The 27077-nt window shown below is 40.6% G+C and overlaps 2 protein-coding genes across 3 annotated transcripts in view; one reads left to right on the forward strand and one right to left on the reverse strand.

The window, feature by feature from the left end:
* Positions 1-2397: 2397 nt before the first annotated feature.
* RFPL4A (ret finger protein like 4A) lies at positions 2398-17697 on the reverse strand (the record flags this gene model as incomplete). Of its 2 annotated transcripts, XM_082605786.1 has the most annotated exons (3): positions 17609-17697; positions 5285-5577; positions 2398-2978 (listed from the first exon to the last, which is right to left on the reverse strand). In XM_082605786.1, exons 2-3 carry the CDS (start codon positions 5568-5570, stop codon positions 2398-2400), a joined length of 867 nt encoding a protein of 288 aa, XP_082461912.1. In that variant the 5' UTR covers positions 5571-5577; positions 17609-17697. The 2 variants fall into 2 exon arrangements, with proteins under 2 accessions (XP_082461912.1, XP_082461911.1); XM_082605785.1 differs by lacking the exon at positions 17609-17697 and having other exon boundaries at positions 5285-5687.
* Positions 17698-26232: 8535 nt separating this feature from the next.
* NLRP9 (NLR family pyrin domain containing 9) overlaps positions 26233-27077 on the forward strand; it is a gene marked incomplete at its 5' end in the record, with an annotated part of 29676 nt that continues 28831 nt past the window's right edge. The window contains one exon of the mRNA XM_082607128.1: positions 26233-26512. Within this exon, the coding sequence (XP_082463254.1) occupies positions 26233-26512 (280 nt within the window). The remainder of the gene's footprint in view (positions 26513-27077) is intronic.

The raw sequence follows: 27077 nt of genomic DNA on the forward strand, positions 1-27077 counted from the left end.
TCTTGGAGTAGTAGATTGATATTTTTTTTTTGGCCCAAATTGGGAAGTTTTGAGCAGGTACTTCTCTGTCCTTTTCTCTTTCACTACAACTTCCATGACTCCAATTACACGTAGGTTGAAATGCTTCATATTGCTGCACACACCACTATTAATTTTATTCAGTTTTTTTTATTTTTAAAGAATCATAGCAAAATACACAAAACATGAAATTTATCACCTTAACCATTTTAAGTGTACAATCCAATGGTATTAACTACATTCATGTTGTGGTATAATCATCACTATACTCTACCTCCAGAATTCTTCTTGTTTGTAAAACTGAAACTCTGTACCCATTAAACAATAACTGTTTTAGCACCTATTCCCAGGCCCTGGCAACCACCATTCTTTGTCTTTATAAAGTGGACACTTTAAGTGTCTTATAAATGGAATCATAGTGTATTTTTCTTTTTAGATGGGCTCCATTTCACTTAGCATAATATGTTCAAGGTTTACCCATTTTGTAGCAGGTGTCAAAATTTCCTTCCTTGTCCAAATGTCATCAACAGTCATAATAGTCCCGATCTATCTCAGAATGAGAGTAAAACAATATTTCATCTATACGGTTAAAAATGATTAAAGGAAGGGGGCTTCTCTGGTGGCACAGTGGTTAAGAATCTGCCTGCCAATGCAGGGGACACGGGTTCGAGCCCTGGTCTGGGAAGATCCCACATGCCGCGGAGCAACTAAGCCCGTGAGCCACAACTACTGAGCCTGCGCATCTGGAGCCTGTGCTCCGCAACAGGAGAGGCCACGACAGTGAGAGGTCTGCGCACTGCGATGAAGAGTGGGCCCCGCTCTCCGCAACTGGAGAAAGCCCTCACACAGAAATGAAGACCCAACACAGCCAAAAAGTAAATAAATAAATAAATTTATTAAAAAAAATGATTAAAGGAAGTATTTTAGGTTATAAGCGTTAACATTTTTGAAACAGTCCCTATTCGAAGAATTGCAAAATAGGGCAGAAGGAGCAGGAGGCTTTAATAGAAAAGAATAAAAACCAAGGAAGTAAAAAATAGAAGATATTTAATTGGCTGGGGCCACATACAAAAGGTTGTTTGGGCGAAAAGAAGCAAGGAAATAAGTACAGCATCCAGAGGTGGCTTGGCTGTTAGAGATGGGCTGACTGGATACATTCTGTTTATGATACAGTGGAGCACTTACAGGGAAACAAGAATTACATTAGATTCAGTTTGCTGACCTGGTACCACTAAGTAGGAGCAGGTCCATCTAAGACCTAGAAAGTGATTTCAACACTATTAACAAAACTAAAATGACTCTCAGGATAAATTGCTGTCCTTTGTTTGTGGTCACCTCCCTATCTTCAATAAAATCTCACATATTCCAGAAATAAATCAAAATTTGACTGGATTAAAGAAGGGGAGGTGGAATGTGAATAAGGAGGAAATGGGAACCATCTCCAATAAAAGCCCCTGCAGGGGAATCTCACTCCAGAGCTGTGCGGTCAGTGGAAGCAGGTGGAGGCCGCAGGAGAGCCTAGTGGACTTGAGGTGAGTCCACTTTGATGGAATTTCTTCTTCACGTCTCAGATTTCTCCAAAAGGCATATGTGAGAGACAAGGTCTGCAGAACGGAGATGTTTATTAATTCAGCAAGTGTTGTCTGAGGCCATCTCTGCACCAGGCAGTGTGTGTGCATTTAGGGGCAATGGACTGAATACTCTGTCCTGAGAGAAGTAAACTGACTTTGATTTTTACACAAAAGCTGGAGAAATGACAGGGTTTCATTTTCTTTATCGTCATGGCTTCACATGTTGCATAAGATGGTGAATGTCCCCCGTTGACTAAATCAACTTCTCAGGTTCTGCAAGGCCTCCTGCCACAGCCAGATGGGTCCAGCTGGGGGTAGAAGGGTTTGAGCACGACAGGCAATGTCCAACAGAGATGGAATACGGCCTGTAGAGTTCAAGGTGCACTTGAAATGAATGTGTGTTTTTCAGTTGTTTAGTGAAACCGAATACGTGCACGCTTTTTTTTTTTTTTACTGTTGAAACATGTCTTATTTCCATAATATGTAGAAAAATGCATCTGTAGAGTCACAAATGAACTTTATTTAGTTTATAATCTCCATCATGCACTAAGTTAAGCTTACAAGAAATTAAAAGAAAACATTTGGAAATTGATCTGAAAGAACATAATAATTGGAATAGAAATAAACAAGTCTATAACACTAATTCTGGAAATGTAATTTTCCCTAATACAATTTGTGTTAATGATTCATGAATTGTTCCATAATCTTCTGCTACACTTTTGTACCATATGTGTAGCAAACAGGAACATTCCCATTCACAGCTATGTGTACACAAGAATTTCCTATCCATGTTTCCATAGTCAGAGTTTCATTTGCTTTGCCCTGGATTCCACAGAGGACCGTCAGTGCCTAGACTCATCAAAGGACAGATTCTCAGGAAGCTTTGATCATCCTCAGTCGGATATGCAGGAGAAAAAAATGGACGCAGTGGCTCCCCAGCAGAAACTTTAGTGAATGTAAAAATATGGGATCCATCACCAACGTGATAAAAGGAAACAATCCCAATATTCATATCCAGGAAAATCCCCACTCGATGTAACCTGGGGCTCACCTTGAGAACAGTGGAAGGCACAGTGTGGGCAGAGAAGACATCTCCATTTCTCAAACTCACAGTCCAGAAGCCAAGATCTGGAGCCAGTTGAGTCTTCCCTCGTCGACGCACAGATTCTTTGCAAACACCCACATCCCATTCTTGGCTGGACCCCAAGTCCACCTCCCAGTAATGGCGGTCAGAAGTGAACAGAGGGAATCCCAGGACACAAGTTGTACGGCTGAATCTCTCAGGTCGGGACCTCTTCTTCTGCTTGAAAAACCCACAACGGACAGTTTTCAGGTCCTCAGAAATGATGAGGTACTTGTTGGCTGTGTCAACATCCAAGGTCACATCCACTGTGGAAAGAAAAATAAGCAAGTACATACACCAGACACTACAATCCATGGCTTCTGAAAAGTCCCATATGTTTCATTCACTTTCACTTCTTTAACTCTACACTTCTTTCCTAAGCAGAAGGTTCCTGGGGAAGATTCCCTGACCTGGATTAGATCCAATTCCATGTAGAATGAATGATTAAAATGGAACTAGTCTTTCTGATTCATACTGGTGTTTTCTTTACATTAATTGGATTATTTGATTAAAATATTATTTCTTCTCTTCAGTACACGATATACATGAAAAAAAGAGTCCATGGGTGTGGATTTTTCTCAAAAATTTCCACTTGACACAGACTCTGTCAAAATATAGACATCAAATATACATTTGAATGATGGTGATTTTACATGTTGCAGAGTAGTTTTGAAATAGTAAGGTATTTTTTTCTTTTTTCTTCTTTTTGCATCTACTTTCTTTGTTTAGAGTTGTCGAATAGGCAAATAGGCAGTTGCATTTCAGTTCTTTTTCATTCTCTGGAGCTATAGAAAAATATAAAGAAAACATGCTAGGAGTCTTTGGATGAGATGGGTTAACTCTGGAAGTCAAGATAGAGGAAGGGATTCCCATAGACATGGGTAAGGATGTGCTGGGATCTTGTAGCAACTTAGACCCAGAAATGGATGGGGCAGTGCTCACGGGCCAGGTAAACTGGAGAAGTACTATGTGCTTTGGCAACATCTCCGACTAACCCTGTGATGAGGATGGGTGCATAGACCTGCCTGTCCTAATGTGACCATGTGCATAGAGCCACAGGAGCCTCAGAAATAAACCCTCTGGACCAAAGGCCAATGACTTCACTTGGCTCCCCTATAACATGGTTCTTTGGGAGGTGCTCAGACTTCCTGACCATTGGAGAGAACTTGTGAAGGCTTGTCAAGTTTCTGTGACAGGTTTCACCATCATAAATACAGGTTTGCATGGAGCAAAACGGAAACTCACTCAAGAAGTAAAACAAGTGGTTACTTTCCCGATGACACCGCTGGCTGGAATGTGTATCATCGCACAATCATCACACCCCATTCACACCCAAGGACCCATCACAGGAGGCAGGGAATGGGTGACAGATGAGATTGTGGCACTCTCCAATGAACCTGGGTCCTAGCATTCCGAATTAGACACGCAGCTAAGCTGTGATAATTCCCCTTTGCTCAGAATTCTGAGCCTGAATCAGGCATCTTAGGTCCAGGTCAGGGAGTGAAGCACGTGCTGCAGTGCTCAGGTCCAGACTCGGCAACAGGACTGAAACCTACAGTCACGACCACGTGCACTTTCACCATCCTTTCCCCTGCGGGGCTTGTGCTCTAAGTACTCCTTGTCCACACTCACGGTGCATAGAATCACCTGGGGCTTTTAGATAGTGCACATCTCTGGGCCTCGCTGCCTGAAGAGTTCAGATTCCCTAGATGCAGGGGCCTGGTACTCCAAGTGTGGGCCGTGAACCTGAACTATCGGCGCCACCGGAGCTCCAGTCAGACACCCGGAGTCTTCGGTCGGCCCAGAGCCCAAGGAGAACCTACACGGAAACCGGACGGTCAGGGAATGTACACATCCTCAAATTTGAAAAACCATACTGTGTTGCAGTGCCGCCCAAAGGAATGCAATGAGAGCCCCGTGTGGATTTCAAAGTTTCTTTCATGTTTAAAAATAACAATCAGGTATAATTGATTTTAATACATTCCGTATCCTCCAATCTATCCAAATCTGATTCCTACTTGTGGCAATCGCCACGTTTCAAGTGATCAGAAGCTGCCAGTGGCCACTGGGAATATCCCAATGTATCTAATATTGGATAGCACAGGACTAGGGCATGGCCTAAATATTATCTTTTCTTAAAAATCTACAGATAGGGGGAAGTGGGGGAGGGATAAATTGGGAGATTGGGATTGACACATACACACGACTATATATAAAACAGATAACTAATAAGGACCTACTGTATAGCACAGGGAACTCTACTCAATACTCTGTAATGACCTATATGGGAAAAGAATCTAAAAAAGAGTGGATATATGTATAACTGATTCACTTTGCTGTACACCTGAAACTAACACAACACTGTAAATCAACTATACTCCAGTAAAAATTTTAAAAAAGTCAACAGATAGTTCTTATCTATACTTACAGGTGAGAACAACGGTTTCCTGGAAAGAATAGAAATTTCAGGTGCCAGAATTCAGCTAGTGCCCTTATTTAGTGGAGAGCTTTTGAAAAGGTGCTTTTTCCAGGGCCCTTTATGGGTTGAGGGCAGTTTGTATAGATGTCTTACCTTGGAACTTACGCATCCTTGGGTTCATCTGGAGAACAGCTCTCAGCTGGGGCTCTAAATCCTTAACCTTTGAAACCAGAGCTCCGAGCTTGAGAGCGCGCCTGAGGTCATTCTTCTGTGAGACCATAGAGCAGTTGGGGCACAATAAACCCTCCCCATCAGCCTCCTTCTGCAGTGAATCGAAGCACTGGAAGCAGCAGACATATCCACATTTCAGGTACATGGGGTTTTCAAGATAATTCAGGCAAACCATACATTTACTTGCTTCCTTAAAGTGTTCAGCCATGGGTCCTCTATGGGAAAAATGTGCATGAGATTGGAATTTCCATGAGTTGAATCGATACTATTCCCTGGGTCACTTTTATCTTTACATGCATAGTGATTTGAAACCATTATTGCTACGTAATGAAGACATAACATAAGTACAAATATAAATGACTCATAGCCCCAAAGTTCTGATTTTTGAAATGCTGTTTGGAATGAAGGACATAATTCATCCTTGGGGTATAATTTAGATGGTGAGAGGGTTTATACTACACTTGAGCTGTCAGATATGGTGTCCACCAAACATGTATGGCTACTGAGCACCTGAGGTGGGGCTCATCCGTATTGAAAGGTGTTGTAAGTGTCAGATGCACACTCAGTTTGGAAGATATGATTAGAAAAAGACAACATAAGCGATCTCCTTGAGAACTTTAAAAAGTTGATTGTAAGGAAGATAAAAATCACATGATCATCTCAATAGATGCAGAAAAAGCATTCCACAAAATTCAACATCTGTTCCTGATAAAAACCCTTATCAAGAGGCTATAGAGGGAACATATCTCACATAATAAAGCTCATTTACAACCAATCTACACCCAACATAATACTCAGTGGTGAAAAGCTGAAAGCCTTTCCTCTAAATTCAGGAAAAAGACAAGGACGCCCGCTCTTACCACTCTATTTATCATAGTATTGGTAGTCCTAGCCACAGCAATTAGACAGGAAAAAGAAATAAAAGGCATCCAAATTGGCAGGAAAGTAGTTAAGCTGCCACGATTTGCAGATGACATGATATTCTGTATAAAGAAACAAAGTCTCCACCTCGAAACTAATATGAATTCAGCAAGGTTGTAGGATACAAGATTAATATACAGGAATCTGTTGTGTGTTTATACACTAATAATGAACTATCAGGAAGAGGAAGTAAAAAAACAATCCCATTTAAAATCCATCAAAAAATACTTGGGGGAAAAATAGTATAAATGAACTTATATACAAAATAGAAATAGACACACAGGCATAGAAAACAAACTTATGGTTATCAAAGGGGAAGGGGGATAGGGATAAATTAGGAATTTGGGATCAACATATACACACTACTATATATAAAATAGATAACCAACAAGGACCTACTGCATAGCACAGGGAACTCTACTCAATATTCTGTAATAACCTATAAGGGAAAAGGATCTGAAAAAAATAGATATATACATATGTATAACTGAATCACTTTGCTGCACACATGAAACTAACACAACACTGTAAATCAACTATACTTCAATTAAAAAAAGAAAGAAAAAAAGAATTATTAACAGCAAAACAAAACATCTGGGAATAATCTTAACTAAGGAGGTGACAGACCTATACTCTGAAAACTATAAAACAGTGATGAAGGAAACTGAATGTGATTCAAAGGAATGGCAAGATATCCAAAGCTCTTGGACTGCAAGAATTAATATTATTAAAATGGCCATATTACTAAATGCAACCTACAGATTTAATGAAATCTTTATAAAATACCCTTGATACTTTTCACAGAACTAGAACATATAATTCTAAATTTTTTTTTTTTTTTTTTTTGCGGTACGCAGGCCTCTCACCGCTGTGGCCTCTCCCGCCGCGGAGCACAGGCTCCGGACGCGCAGGCCCAGCGGCCACGGCCCACGGGCCCAGCCGCTCCGCGGCACGCGGGACCCCCCCAGACCGGGGCACGAACCCATGCCCCCCGCATCGGCAGGCGGACTCCCAACCACTGCGCCACCAGGGAAGCCCTAAATTTTTTTTTTTTTTTTTTTTGCGGTATGTGGGCCTCTCACTGTTGTGGCCTCTCCTGTTGCAGAGCGCAGGCTCAGCGGCCATGGCTCATGGGCCCAGCCGCTCCACGGCATGTGGGATCTTCCCGGACCGGGGCACGAACCCGTGTCCCCTGCATCGGCAGGCGGACTCTCAACCACTGTGCCACTGGGGAAGCCCACCTTGCTTTCTTATATTTGCCTTTTGTAGAAAATTGAGAAGTAAAAACAAAATCCCATAAGACAGGCTCACCTCTGCTCAACTAGGTCCAGCTGCTTCCCCTGACAGCTCAGTTCCAGAGTGAGATCTACCGAAAGGGGATTTTTCTTAGAGGCGGCCCCTCCCATCTCACTCCCATCCTGCCTTTCTTCATTAATCCAATCAGGTTGTGATTTAATTCTGGCATTAGTGAGATTTTTTTCCCCTCCAGTCATAAAGAGATTAACACACACAAGAGATAATTGTATCTTGAAAGTGTTATTTTTAAACTAATATGAACCAGATTTTGCCATATTATCATTCTAGTTTAGATCTCGAGTATTCTGTCTATTGATGATAAGAATTGGAATTAGGGTTGAAGTTAATAGAACACTGCCATCATGATTAATCCTAAAACAAATGGACTAGTTTTTTTTTGTTTGTTTTGTTTTTGTTTGCTCTACGCGGGCCTCTCACTGTTGTGGCCTCTCCCATTGCGGAGCACAGGCTCCGGACGCGCAGTCTCAGCGGCCATGGCTCACGGGCCCAGCCGCTCCGCGGCATGTGGGATCCTCCCGGACCAGGGCATGAACCCTCGTGCCCTGCATCGGCAGGCGGACTCTCAACCACTGCGCCACCAGGGAAGCCCCATGTTTCAGGACTTTTAAGTCCCAACCCAAACTCTGCACATCCATGTGTCCTTTTATATTCACACCAAAGCTAATCTGTTAGGTCTGAAAAATCAGTGGACCCTTTGATACATGGTTGAGGATCTCAGTGACTTTGAATGGCTTGGCACAAATTCCAAAGTGACCCCATCCCTCATTCCCTCATCATTAGGGGCTTCAGGGTACAAGGACTTTCAGGGAACCTCATGACCCTGGTACCACTCTGAAACATACACAATATATTTTCAACTTCTACCTGCCCAGCCAGGGCATGAATGGGGCACCTCACGACAAGGCAGGGTAAGCAGTGTCCTGCCTAATGGTGCTAACAATACAGCTCTGAGTTCCTCTCCTGTTGGAGAGCCCTTCTCTCCTGTTTTCTGCCCTGAGATTGAACATAAGGAAGCACTTATCTGCCTGGACTTGGCTCCAGAGCTCTGTGCAGGGAAGTGTCAATCAGGATGGGCCACAGTTATAGGGACAGGGTGCCTGGACCCGACCTCCCCACAGAGGTGCCGTTATCATGTCATCTGTAGTAGAGGTGACACTGTCTGCATGGAGAGTCTGGGGCATCTCCAATGAGGAGCAAATCTTATCCCCAGTGCTCATGGCCCTCATCCATGTCTGGGGATTAGTGACAACTCCTGGGAATTACTGAGAAGATCTACACGAGCAGCTGAGCAGAGGTCAGGGAAGGTTTCTGTGTTCCCTGTGGGAGAATCCAAATTTAGAATGAAAGTCATAAATGGGGGGAGGGGACACTCAAAGGGCACCAGGGGCCCCCTTCACTCTGTTTCCCGTTGGGCATTTTCCTTCATGGTCTCACTTCTCCAAACTGTCCCAAAGTTTGTTCACAGGGATCATCAGCATATGATCTGGAGGCTGATCTTTTCCATGAGTTTGAGTTTCACAACTCTTGCTATTTATTGCCTCAGATCAGTTTAAAATGAAAAATATCCTATTTAAAAAGTGTTTCCAAAAATAAACTTAAAATGGATTAAAGACCTAAATGTAAGGCCAGACACTATCAAACTCTTAGAGGAAAACATAGGCCGAACACTCTATGATATAAATCACAGCAAGATCCTTTTTGACCCACCTCCTAGAGAAATGGAAATAAAAACAGAAATAGGGCTTCCCTGGTGGCGCAGTGGTTGAGAGTCTGCCTGCCGATGCAGGGAACACGGGTTCGTGCCCCGGTCCGGGAAGATCCCACATGCCGCGGAGCGGCTGGGCCCGTGAGCCATGGCCGCTGAGCCTGCGCGTCCGGAGCCTGTGCTCCGCAACGGGAGAGGCCACAACAGTGAGAGGCCCGCGTACCGCAAAACAAAAAACAAAAAACCAGAAATAAACAAATGAGACCTAATGAAACTTCAAAGCTTTTGCACAGCAAAGGAAACTATAAACAAGATGAAAAGACAGCGCTCAGAATGGGAGAAAATATTTGCAAATGAAGCAACTGACAAAGGATTAATCTCCAAAATTTACAAGCAGCTCACGCAGCTCAATATTAAAAAAAATACAACCCAATCAAAAAATGGACAGAAGACCTAAATAGACATTTCTCCAAAGAAGACATACAGATGACCAACAAACACATGAAAGGATGCTCAACATCACTCATCATTAGAAAAATGCAAATCAAAACTACAATGAGGTATCACCTCACACCAGTCAGAATGGCCATCATCAAAAAATCTACAAACAATAAATGCTGGAGAGGGTGTGGAGAAAAGGGAACCCTCTTGCACTGTTGGTGGGAATGTAAATTGATACAGCCACTATGGAGAACAGTATGGAGGTTCCCTAAAATCTAAAAATAGAATTACCGTATGATCCAGCAATCCCTCTACTGGGCATATACCCTGAGAAAACCATAATTCAAAAAGAGTCATATACCACAATGTTCATCGCAGCTCTATTTACAATAGCCAGGACATGGAAGCAACCTAAGTGTCCATTGACAGACGAATGGATAAAGAAGATGTGGCACATATATACAATGGAATATTACTCAGCCATAAAAAGAAATGAAATTGAGTTATTTGTAGTGAGGTGGATGGATCTAGAGTGTGTCATACAGAGTGAAGTAAGTCAGAAAGAGAAAAAAAAATACCATATGCTAACACATATATATGGAGTGTAAAAAAAAATGGTTGTGAAGAACCTAGGGGCAGGACAGGAATAAAGACGCAGACGTAGAGAATGGACCTGAGGACACGGGGAGGGGGAAGGGGAAGCTGGGACGAAGTGAGAGAGTGGCACGGACTTATATACACTACCAAATGTAAAACAACTAGCTAGTGGGAAGCAGCCACATGGCACAGGGAGATCAGCTCGGTGCTTCGTGACCACCTAGAGGGGTGGGATAGGGAGGGTGGGAGGGAGACGCAAGAGGGAGGAGATATGGGGACATATGTATACGTATAGCTGATTCACTTTGTTACAAAGCAGGAACTAACACACCATTGTAAAGCAATTATACTCCAATAAAGATGTAAAAAAAAAAGAAAAGTCTTTTAGCTGAGCTGGTGAAAGGGTCCAGATCCTGACTGCCCAGTGCGGAAGCCTCCAGTCCCATGTGGCTGTTGATCTCCTGCAATGGGCTCATCTGAACTGAGAGATACTGTGAGTGTAACATACACACTGGGTTTCAAAGATGTATTAAGATGGAGAGAATATAAACTATCTTAAGATCTTTTCAGAATTGATTATAGCTTGAAATGACAATATTTAAGCTATTAAAATAATTGAGAGTTTCTTTTTACTTTCTTTAGTGTGCAGCAAGTGACATGTAATTAATGGGTCACGTTCTATCTCTCCTGGACATTGGTGGTCTAAACTCAGAAATACATCCACCACCCCAGCTGGACCCACCTGTGGCAAAAACTTTGCAGAACCTGAGAGTTTGAATAAGTCAAAGGGGGGTATTCACCATCTTATGCAGACTGTCAAGCCATGATGACTAAAGAAAATGAAGACACTGTCATTTCTCTAGCCTGTGTATAAAAAAATCAAAGCCAGCCCAGGACTCCCCGAGCATAGTATACTAAGTGCACACACTTAGCTTGGCATTGAGCTGACCTCAGACAACACTTGCTCAATTAATAAAGGACTACGTTCTACAGACCTTGCTCTCTCAAATCTGCCTTTTGTAGAATTCTGAGATAGAAAAAAGCAATTCCATAAACTGGAACCACCTCAAGTCCACTAGGCTCTCCTGTGGCCTCCATGAGCTACTGACCGCGCAGCTCTGGAGTGAGATTCCCCTGCAGGGGCTTTTACTGGAGATGGTCTCTCCTCCCTCCTTATTCACATTCCCACCTCTCCTCCTTAATTCCATCAGATTTTGATTTATGTTTTGAACGAGTGAAATTTTATTGAGGACATAGGGAGTTTACCACAAACAAAAGAGAACAATTTATCCCTGGTTTTATTTTTATTAGTATTGTTAATTTTCTAGGTCTAAGGTGAAGCCTCTCCTATCTAGAGTGCCACCTTGGCAAACTGAAATTTAAGTAACATTCATGTCCCTGTAAATGCTCCAACTGACTATAAATGCAGCGTATCAGTCAACCAATTCCCCTGTGCCAAGCCAGCTCTGGACACTAATTTCCTTGTTTCCTCTCACCCCAGACAAAGCTTGACTATGTGGCCCCCAGCCAGTCAGATATTTTCCTTTTTTTACTTCCTTGTTTTTTACTCTTTCTTCTATAAAACCTCCCCCTCCTGCCCGATTTTGCAGTTCTCCGACCGTTTCACTAAGCGTTAAAGTTTACCATCTAAAGTGCTTTCTTTAATTATTTTTAACAATATGGATGAAATATTGTTTCATTATCATTCTGTATTAGATCTGGAATATTATGACTGTTGGTGAAGATTATAATTTTGGACAGAAAAAGATTTTTAACCTGAAATTTTTGCAATCAATATTAATCTTCATGAAATAAATGGAGCTAATTTCCAATACTTTCTGCTCACTTATGTAGACTCTCTTTATGTTTAGATCACGAAATTAATTAAACCTGCTCAGAAGTATTTCCTAATATACTCAGTGGTTCACAATCACTTCTTCAAAATGGCTTTTTCTTTATGGCTGGCAAGATTTTAACAGAGAATAACAAACCTGAATCCATATTGGATCTCTTCCTTTAGTTCCTGAGGGCTCTGCATCTTTGTAACAGAATGTTGCCTAGAGCCTGAAATATACATAAACGCCCTTTCTCACGGCTCTGCTTCCCAGGCTTGACCTTTAAAGCTGTAACACTTCTCATTCACACAGAGATAGAAAGTTGCAGAACAGAGAGTAACATTTATCTTGCTGGAGGTTTACAGGAACATATGACCTGACCTACATGGACAGCTGCCAGAGCAAAGGATTATAACACTCCCTCCTGGGTCTAGCTGGCACCAAGAAGCCACACCCCCTCCCCTTTTATTATAAAAGAAGCCTGAATTCCTTTTTTTTTTTTTTAAGTTTCCAGTTCTTTTAAAAAAGTATTTTATTTATTTATTTATTTACTTGGCTGTGCCGGTCTTAGTTGTGGCATGCAGGATCTTCGTTGCAGCATGTGGGATGTTTTTTTGTTTTTTTGTTTTTTTTAGTTATGGCAATCTGTAGATTGCCTTGGGTAGTATGGTCATGTGACAATACTGATTCTTCCAATCCAAGAACACGGCTTATCTTTCCGTCTCTTTGTGTCATCTTCAGTTTCTTTCATGGTGTCTTATAGTTTTCAGAATACAGGTCTTTTACCTTCTTAGGTAGGTTTCCCCTAGGTATTTTATTCTTTTTGATGGGATTCTTCCCTGAAGTTTCAATATGACTTTCACTATTTTTGTTTCTTTAACTTGCTCCTGTCACTTATCTTAGCTTTTACTGAATGCATGGAAGAAATAAATGTTTAATAATCCACCTGATGGTGTGGTGGAGTAAATGATAGGAGCGCAGGACCCCATAGCCCAGAGATGAACATGTAGGCTCTAATAAAAAGCCTAAACAACTGGGTCATTTGTTAAGACCACCATAATGAGAATAATTTTCCCCACAGTCCTGGTCCTGTGCTTATCTTGGCTAACAGTAATCACTTCAATTCTATAGATGTTGGAATTTTGCTACGGTAACAGTTGATGCTCTCAGGCCCTCAGCCTCCTTCTTTTCCTGCCTTCCACTCTGCTAGTCTCATCACATTTTCTTCTTCCAAGCTGAACAGTTTAGGAGATATTTTTTGTTAGTTGCAGATATTCATTATCCCTTTTATTTCTATGTCCCTCAGATATGGTGATCTCTCTGTAAGCTTTCCTCTAAGGACTCATTGGTGTTTAAATTTTTAAGAACTCTCAAGATACAATACTGTGAGAATCTGGCATCAACCAAGAGGAACTTCAATATTTCTGTTTCCAGTAAAATTGTGTGTGGAACCAAGAGAGACCCTGCCTGTCACAGTCCCATGAAAATGCTGCAGAACTATGACCTGTCCTTAGATGCATCAAAGGGGCACACTCTCTAGAGATGGGAAAGTGCAGGACACACGAGTGAATGATGTCAGAGCAGAAACACATACACACATATATTTTTACAGTTTACATAGGTCATATCAACTTGTCATTTAGAAAGTCAGTTAATATGGTGGGTCACACCCAAATTATTATTTAGTTGATAACCTCCATTACACAATAAGTTAATCATATAGAAAACAAAAAGGAAATGGTGGGTAATAAAAAGCAAGTAAAGTGGAAAGAAGAAATTAGTTATATTCCAACACTCACACTATTTTGTGACACCTGAAAATGAATTACAGTTCATCTCACTAAAATTTCTCTCTCTCCACTTGCTGCCTTGGGTTAAACAAGTATAAAAGGACCCTTTTCTATTCATTTTGATAAAAATATGAGCAATACCCCCATTTTCCACACTGCATAGGTCATCTAGACAGAAAATCAAGAAGGAACCATTGACATAAATGACATTCTAAACCAACTGGACCTAACAGACATATCCTGATCATTCCACACAACAGTAGCACAATACATACACTTCTCAAGCACACAGAGGGCACTTTTACCAGGAGAGACCACATGTTGGGTCCCAAAACAAGACTACAAGACTTAACAGATTTAAGAAGATTAAAATCATATAAAGTATCTTCTGACCATAATGATACAAAAGTAGAAATTAACAGCAGGAAATGTGGAACATTCACAAATATGTGGAAATTAAACAACAAACTCCTGGTCAACTAATGTTGCAAAGAAGAAATCCAAAAGGAAATAAAAAAATATCTTGAGACAAACATGAATGGAAATACAACACACTAAATGTCATGGGATTCATCAAGAACCTACTGTATATCACAGACATCTCTACTCAGTGCTCTGTGGTGACCTAAATGGGAAGGAAATCTAAAAAAGAGTGGATATATGTATATGTATAACTGATTCACTTTGCTATACAGCAGAAACTAACACAAAATTGTAAAGCAACTATACTCCAATTAAAAAAAAAAGCTGCTCTAAGAGGCAGGTTTATAGCGATAAATGCCTACATTAAGACAAAAGTAAGATCTAGGCAGTTAAGTCTCACCTCCCAGAGGCGAGGGTCAGAGTGGACCAGGTCTTTCCCTCCTCTGCATGGGGCCTCAGCCAGAGGGGTCAGAGTGGAAGGAAAGAAAGAGAAAAGAAAATAGAGAGTCCGGTCATCTGTAGGCACTGGTGTATAGCAAGAGGCAGAGTGGAAGGTAAGGAAGAGAAAGGAAAATGGGAAGACCAGTCACCTCTAGGCACTGGTGTTCTGGACCCAGGAAATGGGAGGATCTTAAATAGGAGAATGTCTTTTATAAATTAACAGAACAATGAAGATTTTCCTAAAATGAACAATATGTGAAGAAAATTAAGAATTTAATTTATGGTATCAAAATAATAAAATAGTGATGAATAAACCAAACCAAGGAAATGAAACGCTTGTACGATGAAAAGTAGAAAACAGTGATGAAGAAAACATTTAAAGAATACTCAAATATATGAAAAGACATCCTGTATTCATGGATTGGAGGACTCAGTATTGTTAAGATAGCTTTGGGTAGTATTGACATCTACAGATTGAATGCAATCCCTATCAAAACCCCAACAATATTTCTTCCAGAAATAGAAACATTTATATTAAAATTCATAAGGAATTTCAAGGGACCCCCCCCCCACCAATACTCAAAACAATCTTGCAAAAGAACGAATTTTGAGATCTCACAGTTTCTGATTTCAAAACTTACAACAAAAAATTACTAATCAAAATATTGTGCTACTGATATGAAGACAAACATATAGATCAATGGAGAAATTGGAGAGTCCTTTTGCATATATGATCAGAATTATTTTTGACAAGGGTGCCCATATGTCTCAATGGTGAAATACAGTCTCTTGAACAAATATTGTTGGGCCAGTTGGATATCCACATAGAAAATGAAGAAGCTGGATGATTATGTCACACCATATAGAAAAATTATTTCAAAATACATTAAAGGCCTAAACGTAAGATGCAAAACTATCAAATTCCTAGAGGAAAATAATAGGTGAAAAATTCTTGACATTGGATTTAGCAATGATTTCTTGGATATGACATGAAAAGCACAGGCAACAAAAGCAAAAATAGACAAATGAGACTCCATCCAACTAAAAACTGCTCTGAGTCCAAGGACACAATCAACAAGGTGAAATAAAACCTACAGAAGGGGAGAAAATACTTGCAAATCACATATCTGATAAGGTGTTAATATCTAAAATTTATAAAGAACTTCTGTAACTTAACCAAAAACAATCTGATTAACAAATGAGCAAATAGACATTTCTCTAAAGATGATATACAAATATCCAACCAGAACATGAAAGGGTGCTTAACAGCACTAATCTTTAGAGCATTGCAAAGAGAAACCAAAATGAGGTATCACCTCACACAAATTAACACGACTACTATTAAAAAAAAACAGAAAATACCCACTGTTTTTGAGGATGGGGAGAAATATAAAACCTTGTGCACTGTTGCTAAGGTTATAAAATGCAACAACCACTATGGGAAACGTGGCAGATCCTACAAAAATTGAAACTAGAACTACCATACGGCCAAGTCATCCAAATTCTAGGTACATACCCCAAATAATAGCAAACTTGAAGAGACATTTGCAAACTCATGTTCATATCAGTACTATTCACAATAGTGAAGAACTGAAATAACCCAAAGCTGATCTTCAGATGAATAAGTAAACATAATACTGTATGGTGTTTACCCACGATGGAATATTATTCAGTCCTTTAAAGGAAGGAACAACGTGGATGAAACTTGAGGACAATATGCAAGTGAAATAAACCCACCCATCATACACACAAAAATTGCTTTAGAATTACACACACACGTTATGTAAAGTGGTCACATACAGAGAATATCAAAGAAAAATGGTGGATACCAGCGGCTGGAGAGAGAGAAAATAAAGACTTTTCTTTTTCTAAAGCATATAACGATTAATTTTGTAAGATGAAAAAGTCCTGGAGATCTATAGCATAACAGTAAGAATATTCTTGACACCACTGACCACTATACGAAACTGGTTATATAGTAAATTTATGATTTTTTTTCAACAACACATTTTTCTTTTTTGGCTGCACCACGTGGCTTGAAGGATCTTAGTTCCCCCACCAGGGATCAAACCTGTGCCCCCTGCAGTGGAAGCTCAGAGTCCTAACCAATGGACCGCCAGGGAATTCCAACAACACATTTTTTAAATGTAGATTTTCAACATAACACAAATTAGTCAGAATAATACAAAACATTCTTCAAGACGAACTAATTAGTTTTCTTTTTTTCTAACTGGGGTATAGTTGCTTGAACTAATTAGTTTTCTGACAAATATTCCAGAATGAAAAAGCATATTAATGCTCATTTTTTATAGATAAGATTAAGGTTCTGTAGATATTACAATTATTAGGATAACCGTACGTTACGTGCATTGTTTCTAATTACTGATAATGAGAAGTCTGAATTTTTTCCTGAAATTTAAAAATACAGACTACATTTTTTTGTAAAAAAAAACCCCAAAAATCACAACAAAAAACCTCAACAAACAATCTAACATACCTCACAAAACTATAAAAAGAACAAACTAAGCTCAAACTTAGCAGAAGGAAGGAAATAAAGATCAGAACAGAAGTAAATAAAAGAGGTACAAGACAAAAAATAGAAAAAATAAATCAGTGATACCAAGAGTTTTGTTTGTTTTTGGCTGCGTCGCGAGGCCTGCAAGGTCTCAGCTCCCCTCGGCAGTGAAAACGCTGAGTCCTAACTAACCACTGGACCGCCAGACAATTCCCACCAAGTTGATTTTTTACAGTGATAAACATTCACTTTGTCACTTACCACCGGCAGGAATGTGGGGGAGGAGAACGTTCACAGGCGGGCACCTCAGGCGTTTCGACTTGCCTGCCGGCCTCTCTCCCTTTTCCCTCGAGAGCCAGCTGAATCTTTCCGTAACAAACAAGAAACACACTTAGGTTCATCACGGCAACTCCTACGCCACCGTCTTCCGGGAATTCCCCTCGTCCACCACTGCAGTTGTTTTGCTCCTTCAGGCTCCAGCCCGCTTGGTTTCACCTGTTCATAATCAGCTGATGATCATCCTGTCACCATAACTGACTCCCTGTCTTCACCTCAAAATAAAAAGAACTTTTTTGTTTGTTCATCGCTTTATCCTCTGTCTTCCTAATACATTGGGAGCTAGGTGAAGACAAGTCGTATTCTCCTGATTGACTAATGGATACTCAGCCCACAGTGTCTGGACACAGGGAGCTTCCTGGGATCAGCACCTACTGCTGTTCCACATCATCTCCAACTGAGGGAGGAAATGCAGAAATTTAGTTATTCTGAGCTCTCCTCTGAATTATAATTACCAGCAAGTTCTCTGGCACTCCAGGATGTTGGGTTTTACTGTAGCCCCAATGAATCCCATAAAACCCTTTTTATTACTCTTTTTTTTTTTTTTTTTGCGGTACGCGGGCCTCTCACTGTTGTGGCCTCTCCCGTTGTGGAGCACAGGCTCCGGACGCGCAGGCTCAGCGGCCATGGCTCACGGGCCCAGCCGCTCCGCGGCATGTGGGATCCTCCCGGACCGGGGCACGAACCCGCGTCCCCTGCATCGGCAGGCGGACTCTCAACCACTGCGCCACCAGGGAAGCCCCAATGGGTGTAAACTTTTGATTATGCCAGATGATTAAGTTCTAGAATTCTGCTGTACAATCATGACTATAGTTAATACTACTGTATTGAAAACAAACATGTAAGAGTATAGGTCTCATGTTAAGTGTTCTTATCACAATAAAAAAAGGCATTTTCAAATTGTAACTTCTGCTCTTTCCATCTAGAGCTAGTTACTTGGGAATATTCATTGATTTCCTGATATATGAATGCTTCATTTTAGGTGCTGCTATGAAAGGTGAGAAGATGCATAAGATAGTCTCCCTTGGGAAGCGAACAGTATAGGAGAAGTCAGATATTCAGATGACAAGCCGAAGGTTCCTGTTACCAGTCTCCAAATGATCCCTCAATGGTAGTGGGAGAACATTGTTCAGAAGCCCAGTGATGATATTATAGAGAGAGAGCTATGAATAGCATTGTGGGAGTATCCAGGAGTCAGCAACCCCTGAAGGAATTATTCACTGATGCATGAAGGAAGATTTTTCACACCTGAGGTGGAAAACAAGCCCAAACAGTTTCACATCACGTTCTGAGACTAGTCAATCAAGAGTCACGCCAGCCAATGGGAAGGGAGAGATTCTATGGCCAATCAAGGGGCAGGCACAGCCTTTAAGTCTCAGTTTCTACAGCTGTTCTTTGATGGGGACCAGCCAGGAGTACCGGGGACCAGACTGGGTGAGGAAGTCTTATCACTGATCTTTCTTTTTCTTCATTTCTTCCTCTGAGAGCTTACTACAGGTCTGGGGTGCTTAAAGAACAAGAGAGAGGGGTATCAGAAATGGTCAAGCCTTCCCCTTTGTTTTGGCAAGGATGTACTACGGTGAAAAACATTTAAATTCAGAGAGAGGTTGTGTATCCAGCACTTTCCCTCATTAAATCTCCATGTTTCTCAACTTTTTTTTTGCGGTACGCGGGCCTCTCACTGTTGTGGCCTCTCCCGTTGCGGAGCACAGGCTCCGGACGCGCAGGCTCAGCGGCCATGGCTCACGGGCCCAGCCGCTCCGCGGCACGTGGGATCTTCCCTGACCCGGGCACAAACCCGTGTGCCCTGCATCGGCAGGCGGACTCTCAACCACTGCGCCACCAGGGAAGCCCCCATGTTTCTCAACTTTTAAGAGAACGGGACTCTTCCAGGCTGAACTGGGGCTCCCTATTTTTCTAAAATTGAATCGGCGGGGGCTTCCCTGGTGGTCCAGTGGTTAAGACTTTGCCTTCCAAGGCAGGGGGTGAGAGTTCAATCCCTGGTTGGGGAGCTAAGATCCCACGTGCCTTGCAGCCAAAAAACCAAAACAAAAAACAGAAGCAATATTGTAACAAATTCAATAAAGACTTTAAAAATGATCCACCTCAGGGCCTCCCTGGTGGCGCAGTGGTTGAGAGTCCGCCTGCCGATGCAGGGGATACGGGTTCGTGCCCCGGTCTGGGAGGATCCCATATGCCGCGGAGCGGCTGGGCCCGTGAGCCATGGCCGCTGGGCCTGCGCATCCGGAGCCTGTGCTCCGCAACGGGAGAGGCCACAACAGTGAGAGGCCCGCATACCGGAAAAAGAAAAAAAAAAAAAAAAAAAAAAAAAGATCCACCTCAAAAAAAAAAAAATTGAATCAGAGACATAGAAAATTCGAGGACCTTGGATATTGGAGAACTAAAGAGAAATAATGAAAAAACCAAAAGTCCAAGGGCTGTTTCTGACTTGGCTGGTCTCTTGGTTCTGATTGTGAGATTCATGTAACCTGGGGAGACAAATGAAAAACAAGTTTTGGCAATGGGAAACTCTGAAAGGGAGACGGCAAACAACAGGCAAATGGAAGAATTCAGTCTGGGACCTATTGTTATGGTAACTTGATTGATTGGCTTTGAGCAAATCGATTACCATCCAGAAGTTTCTAGGATGTCCTAATTTTATGCTAAATTGCATGTAAATACTTTGTCCCTAATGTTTGTTCTGTGTGACCATAGAAGTCATATTAGAGTGGGAGGGAGCCAGGTGATACAATTTGTGAGGAATGAGGCAGCCTATGCCACAGACCATGGGTACGTGCAACATGAAAACATAGTGGGTGATGGAGCCTCAAGTCTGCCTGCTGAAAGTCCGTGAGGTGTTAGGGCGTGTTGGTGAGGCTACCAACCCCACAGCTGGATCCTGTAGCAGGAGGGAAGGGATGATTAAGCAGCCAACATTTGAAAGGGCTTCAGGAGTCAGTAGCTTCAGGTGAAGCTTTCAGCTAGAGAGGGAATGAGGAAAGAATGTTTCGAGAAAATGTTTAGAACACATGAGAGGTTTTCTTTAATTGTAAAATATCCATAAAACAAAATTTACTTTTTTTTTTTTTTTTTTTTTGGCCACACCGTGCAGCATGCAGGATGTTGGTTCCCTGACCAGGGATCAAACCCGTGCCCCCTGAGGTGGAAGTGCGGAGTCCTAACCACTGGACCGCCAGGGAATTCCAAAATTTACTCTTTTAACCATTTTTTACACATTTGAAAGTAGTTTATTTTAATGATCAGATTTACTGGCAAGAATAGAGGACCGTTTTCTATTGTTTTATATAATTTGCCTGATCGTTTTTTTAAATAAAAAGTGCAACTTTTTTCAGTTATACGTATACATATGTTTATTCTTTCTCAGATTCTTTTTTAAATTAATTTATTTTATTTTATTTATTTTATTTTTGGCCGCGTTGGGTCTTCATTGCTGCGCACAGGCTTTCTGTAGTTGTGGTGAGCAGGGGCTACTCTTCGCTGCGGTGCACAGGCTTCTCATTGTGGTGGCTTCTCTTCTTGCAGAGCATGGGCTCTAGGCACCTGGGCTTCAGTAGTTGTGGCACACGGGCTCAGTGGTGTGGCCCGTGGGCTCTAGAGCTCAGGCTCAGTAGTTGTGACGCACGGGCTTCGTTGCTCCGCGGCATGTGGGATCTTCCTGGACCAGGGCTCAAACCCACGTCCCCTGCACTGGCAGGCGGATTCTTAACCACTGTGCCACCAGGGAAGCCCCTTTTTCAGATTCTTTTCTCATATAGGTTATTACAGAATATTGAGTAGAGTTCCCTGTGTTATACAGTAGGTCCTTGGTTATCTATTTATACATAGTTGTGTGTGTATCTTAATCCCAAGTTCCTAATATACCCCTCCCACCCCCTGCACCACGTTTCCCCCTTTGGTAGCCATAAGTTTGTTTTCAAAATCTGTGAGTCTGTTTCTGTTTTGTAAATAAGTTTATTTATATCATTAAAGAAATTAGATTCTACCTATGATGATATCATATATTTGTCTTTCTCTTTTTGTCTTACTTCACTTAGCATGATAATCTCTGGGTCCATCCATGTTGCTGCAAATGGCATTATTTCATTCTTTTTGGGGTTTTTTTGAATTTAATTTATTTTTTATACAGCAGGTTATTAGTTATCTATTTTATACATATTAGTGTGTATATGTCAATCCCAATCTCCCAATTCACCCCCCCAACTATCTCCCCTTGGTGTCCATACATTTGTTCTCTACATCTGTGTCTCTATTTCTGCCTTGCAAACTGGTTCATCTGTACCATTTTTCTAGATTCCACATATATGCGTTAATACACAATACTTGTTTTTCTCTTGCTGACTTACTTCACTCTGTAGGACAGTTTCTAGGTCCATCCACATCTCTACAAATGACCCAATTTCATTCCTTTTTATGGCTGAGTAATATTCCATTGTATGTATGTACTGCATCTTCTTTATCCATTCCTCTGTCAGTGGACACTTAGGTTGCTTCCATGCCAGTTTCACGGCATTAAGTATTCACACTGTTGTGCACCCATCACCACTATCCATCTCCAGAACTTTTTCATCCCCCAAATGAAACTGTATACCTACTAAACAACTCCTGTCTTCCCTGCCCCAGCACCCCTATTCTCTATTTTACTTTCTCTCTCTATGGATTTGACTATTTTAGGTATCTTATATAAGTGGACTCATACAATGTTTGTCCTTTTGTGTCTTCTTTCACTTAGCATAATATTTTCAAAGCTCATTCTTGTAGCGTGTGTCAGAATTTCATTCCTTTTATGGGTGAGTAATATTCCATTGCATGTCCATACTACATGTTGTTTATCCATTCATCCATTGAACATTATGTAGTAAACATGATCCATATGTTGTGACCTGTAATTACAAAACTAGAGAAATACATGCTTGATTACACAAAGCTACACGTGAAAGCTTGTTCAAAATGATAAAACCTAGAGAAATGTGTACTTATTGTCACTAGGGTGCATGTGAAAGTTTGTTCATAGAAGCATCACTTAGGTTATAAAACAGGTCCCTGACCAGAGATCGAACCCATGCCCCCTGTGGTGGAAGCATGGAGTGCTAACCACTGGGCTGCCAGGGAATTCCAATTGTAGCATTATTAAACTGTGGAAATATCATCAGTGTAATACTATACACCAATATAAATGAACCACTTATAGCTACATGCAACAACATAGATGAATGTTACAAATACAATGCCAACCAAAGAGGCCAGATAGAAAATACTTTATCATTCCATTTACCGAGAATAAGCATATGCCATCAAGCTATATTGTTAAAAATGCATATCTAAGTTTTAAAATCATAGAGCAAAACTTACAAATTAATGTGAGAATAGTTGTACTCTTTCAGGAGGAGGGTATAGATAATTGGCAAGAAGAACATGGGACATGATTTCTTTCTTGACCTGGTTGTGGTTACATTGGATTTGCTTTAAGTTTAATAAACTATAAGTTTGTTTTATACACTTTTTTATTTATGGTGTTTTACAACTTACAAAGTTAAACAGAAGCTACTCTATTATTTTTGTTCCTTTGTTCTCCACTACTTGTTGTATTCCATATGAACCTTCTTTTAAAAAATCATTTTATTGTATCTGAATTTTAAGTCATAATTTGGAAATTCTTCCTACATCTGGTTACAAGAGAATTCACACGTGATTCTCTTAATACCTGCAATTTTTCAATTTTTACATTTAGATCCTGGATCCTTTTGTGCTGTGTTCTTGCATAGTAGATGAGGTTTATTTAAGTTTAGGTCTTTCTAACTGGCTAGTAAGTTCCTGAACTATTTATCAAAAAGTCCATCTTTGCATTCGTGGTTTGAAATACCTGCTTTATCAATTACTAATGTCCATATGTGACTTGGTTTATTTGTTTGTATTCTTTTCCACTGGTCTGTCTATTCATTTGTGAGGACCACTATGCTTTAATTATAGATACATTAAGAGTATGTTTTAATAGCTGGCAGGGTAACCCCTTTCTACTTCACAGTTTTTCAGTTTTCCTCATTTTTATGAGTGTTTTAAAGTTTTTCTCATATGGATTTGTACATTTCCTGTTGAATTTACTCATAGGCATTTTATTTTCTTTGTTGATATTATAAAGGGTTTTTCCTCTAACATTAAATCCTCTAAGTGGGTATTGTTTGTCTATATGAAGACTAATAATTTCTGTATTTAATTTCATGTCCTGATACCTTAGTGAATTAAAAACATTTTTACTGAGATATAATTGACAATATAACATTGTATTAGTTTTAGGTATACAACCTAATAATTATATATATACATACTGTGAAAACTGATCTTAGCAGATATGTCCCTAGTGTGTTACCACCTTTTTGATTAATTTTTTATTTTCTCTGACTATATCCTCTGCTGAGTCAGAGAAGATTTTTGCGTGATAAACTGTGAATATCTTCATGTCTGAAATGGTTTACTTTTCTCTTGCATTTGAATGGAAGATATCACCCAGCAGAGATGTCAGGGTCAACAACTCTCCGCTCTAAATTGTTTGCAGATTCTTTCTTTGTACTGCTAACTTATATTCAGGGTTGTCAGAAAGAATTCTCACAAATGGATTCTTATCCTCTTGTAGATAAAAAATAATATTCAGTGCATTTTTGGGGAACGTGAGTGATTATTCAATATTAAATCATTACATAATTTGAATATCACCCCTTCTTGTTGGTAAACTGCTTACATTTCTAGGAGTCTAGACCTACACTGTCTAAAATAGTAGCCACTAGTCACATGTAACTGAGTACCGCAATGTGTCCAGTGAGACTGAGGAACTGAATTTTTAATTTTCATTAATGCAAATTTTGACTTTAAAACTGACACTCAATTCAGTTTTTAGAAGGTTTATGTATGTATTAAATAACGAGTATGAGAGTTTACTTTTCCCAATGCGTATTTTATAAAATCTAAATAGAGATCAAGTATTTCCAACAACAGTTTAGCTTCTGAAATAAGATATTCTTTTTTTTTTTTTTTTTTTTTTTGCGGTATGCGGGCCTCTCACTGTTGTGGCCTCTCCCGTTGCGGAGCACAGGCTCCGGATGCGCAGGCCCAGCGGCCATGGCTCACGGGCCCAGCCGCTCCGCGGCATATGGGATCCTCCCGGACCGGGGCACGAACCCGTATCCCCTGCATCGGCAGGCGGACTCTCAACCACTGCGCCACCAGGGAGGCCCCTGAAATAAGATATTCTTTAAGTGTAAAATACACAGTGGATTTTGAAGACAATATTAAAAATAAAATATGTCATTGATTTTTTTTTTTAAAAAATTGTTTACATGTTGAATTGGTGTTTTAGATAGACTAAGTTAAATAATATAATATTAAAATGAATTTCCCCTGTTTGCTTAAATTCTTTAATGTGGTTGCTCAAAAATTTAAAATTACAAACATGGCTCACATTATATTGGACAGTACTCCTCTAGACTCAGGACTTTCATTATTTTTGAAATTATGAAAGTTAAATATCACGTGATCTTTTATCTTTCATTTTCCTTAACACTCGGCAAGGTCTTTTATTCTGAAGATGCAAGTCTTTTCTTCAAATCTGGAAAACTTTCTTCCATGGATTATTTCCTTCCCTCTATTCCCTCTGGGTTTTTTTGTTTTTGTTTGTTTGGAACGTCAATGAGATGGATGTTGGAATTTCTGGAACTATTAACATTTTTCATCACTTGTCTTTGCACTGAGTGCTGAGTTGGCCATGCTCTTTGAAACGTACTTCCGTGACCCATGGTTGAGATGGCTGTTCAGAGTTCCTTCTCTCTGTCTAGGACCACAGTATGTAAGCTGGTGTGCTCTTGGATTTGTCTTTTCCTGCCCTCATTTTGAAATTTTGAATTTATTTTGCCAGGCACAGCTCTCTGCTTTCCATCTTTCAGGGATTCATAAAAACTTTCATGTACCAAAGACATATCTTTAGGCTTTTGATTTCTTTTTTTTTAAAGTCTTCAAAAGTTAGTCAAGCTAGACCAGAAACTGTTTTCCTTCAAGGAATGTTCAGTATAACATGGGCTTTTGAACTTTAGATAGACTGTCCCATGAGAACACAAGGTCAGTAGTCAATTCTTCTCAGAAGTGCCCGCAATACACAGTAGGGACACAAGGTCAGAAATACCCTAATTTTTCCTTGCTGGCCACACTGATAACCTCAAAGCTTTATTATGATTTTAGGTAGTTAGAATGCTCCCTGACATTTGATTTAGTATAAACCACATTTTTAGTTGCTAGCACTGAATTCACATACATGATTTTGGAATGTTGAGAAAGGATGGGGTACCTTCCCCAAGTGAAGCTGGGAAGATAGGTTTTAAACAAGAAATGCATGATATCCATCATTTGAAGCCCCTTTACACTGCTGAGATTTAACTCCATAATGACATCATTCTTCCCCAGGTATCACTTAGTCCTTGTTTTTGAGGATCCTTCCCCCGCTGCACCCCATTGGAGAAGTCCAAGCTCCACAATCCTGTGACGAGATGGCTGAATCTTTTTTTTCTGACTTTGGTTTGTTGTGGTACCTGGAGGAGCTCAAAAAGGAAGAGTTCTGGAAATTTAAGGAGCTGCTCAAGCAAGAACCTCTGAAATTCAAACTCAAGCCAATCCCATGGACCGAGCTAAAGAAGGCTTCACGAGAAAATCTATCAAAGTTGTTGAGCAAGCATTACCCAGGAAAACTGGCATGGGATGTGACCCTGAGCCTCTTTCTACTGATCAACCGGGGAGATCTCTGGACGAAGGCTCGGGACGAGATCAGACGTAAGTGTCATGAAAGGGATGCAGCGCAGGGACCCTTGGGGGAAGGTTGGTTTACTGGGAGCTTTAATAATGAAGGTCACATTGTTATTGTGTTAATGGCCATGCCTCCATCAGTTGAGAATGTGTATAGGTCACTAGGACGCTTGGAAATAGTAGAAGAATGCAAGCCAACTCTGGTCATTCATGGGCCAGTGATGGACTGTGGATGAGTAGTGTCCTGAGACAAATCGTTCATCTAAGTGTCTGCTCCCCATTTTTCTGTTCCAAGCTGAGTCAATGCTATTCCAGGAGATGACCTGGGACTTAGTGTCTGCACAACCAGGACTGCTGAGATGGAATTCCATTATGGTTGTTGCCCATCCTTTTTAAAAAAACGTATGCAAACATTTTTTTATTGGAGCATAGTTGATTTACAATGTTGTGTTAGTTTCTGCTGTACAGCAAAGTGAATCAGTGATATATACACATATCCCCTCTTTTTTAGATTCCTTCCCCATGTAGGTCACATCCTTTTGACCAGACCTGCACAAGAGACTGGGCAGAGTCCTAAGATGAGGCAATAGTT

Source organism: Mesoplodon mirus (genome assembly GCF_964341445.2).
Source record: "Mesoplodon mirus genome assembly, chromosome: 19".
NCBI lineage: Eukaryota > Metazoa > Chordata > Mammalia > Artiodactyla > Ziphiidae > Mesoplodon > Mesoplodon mirus.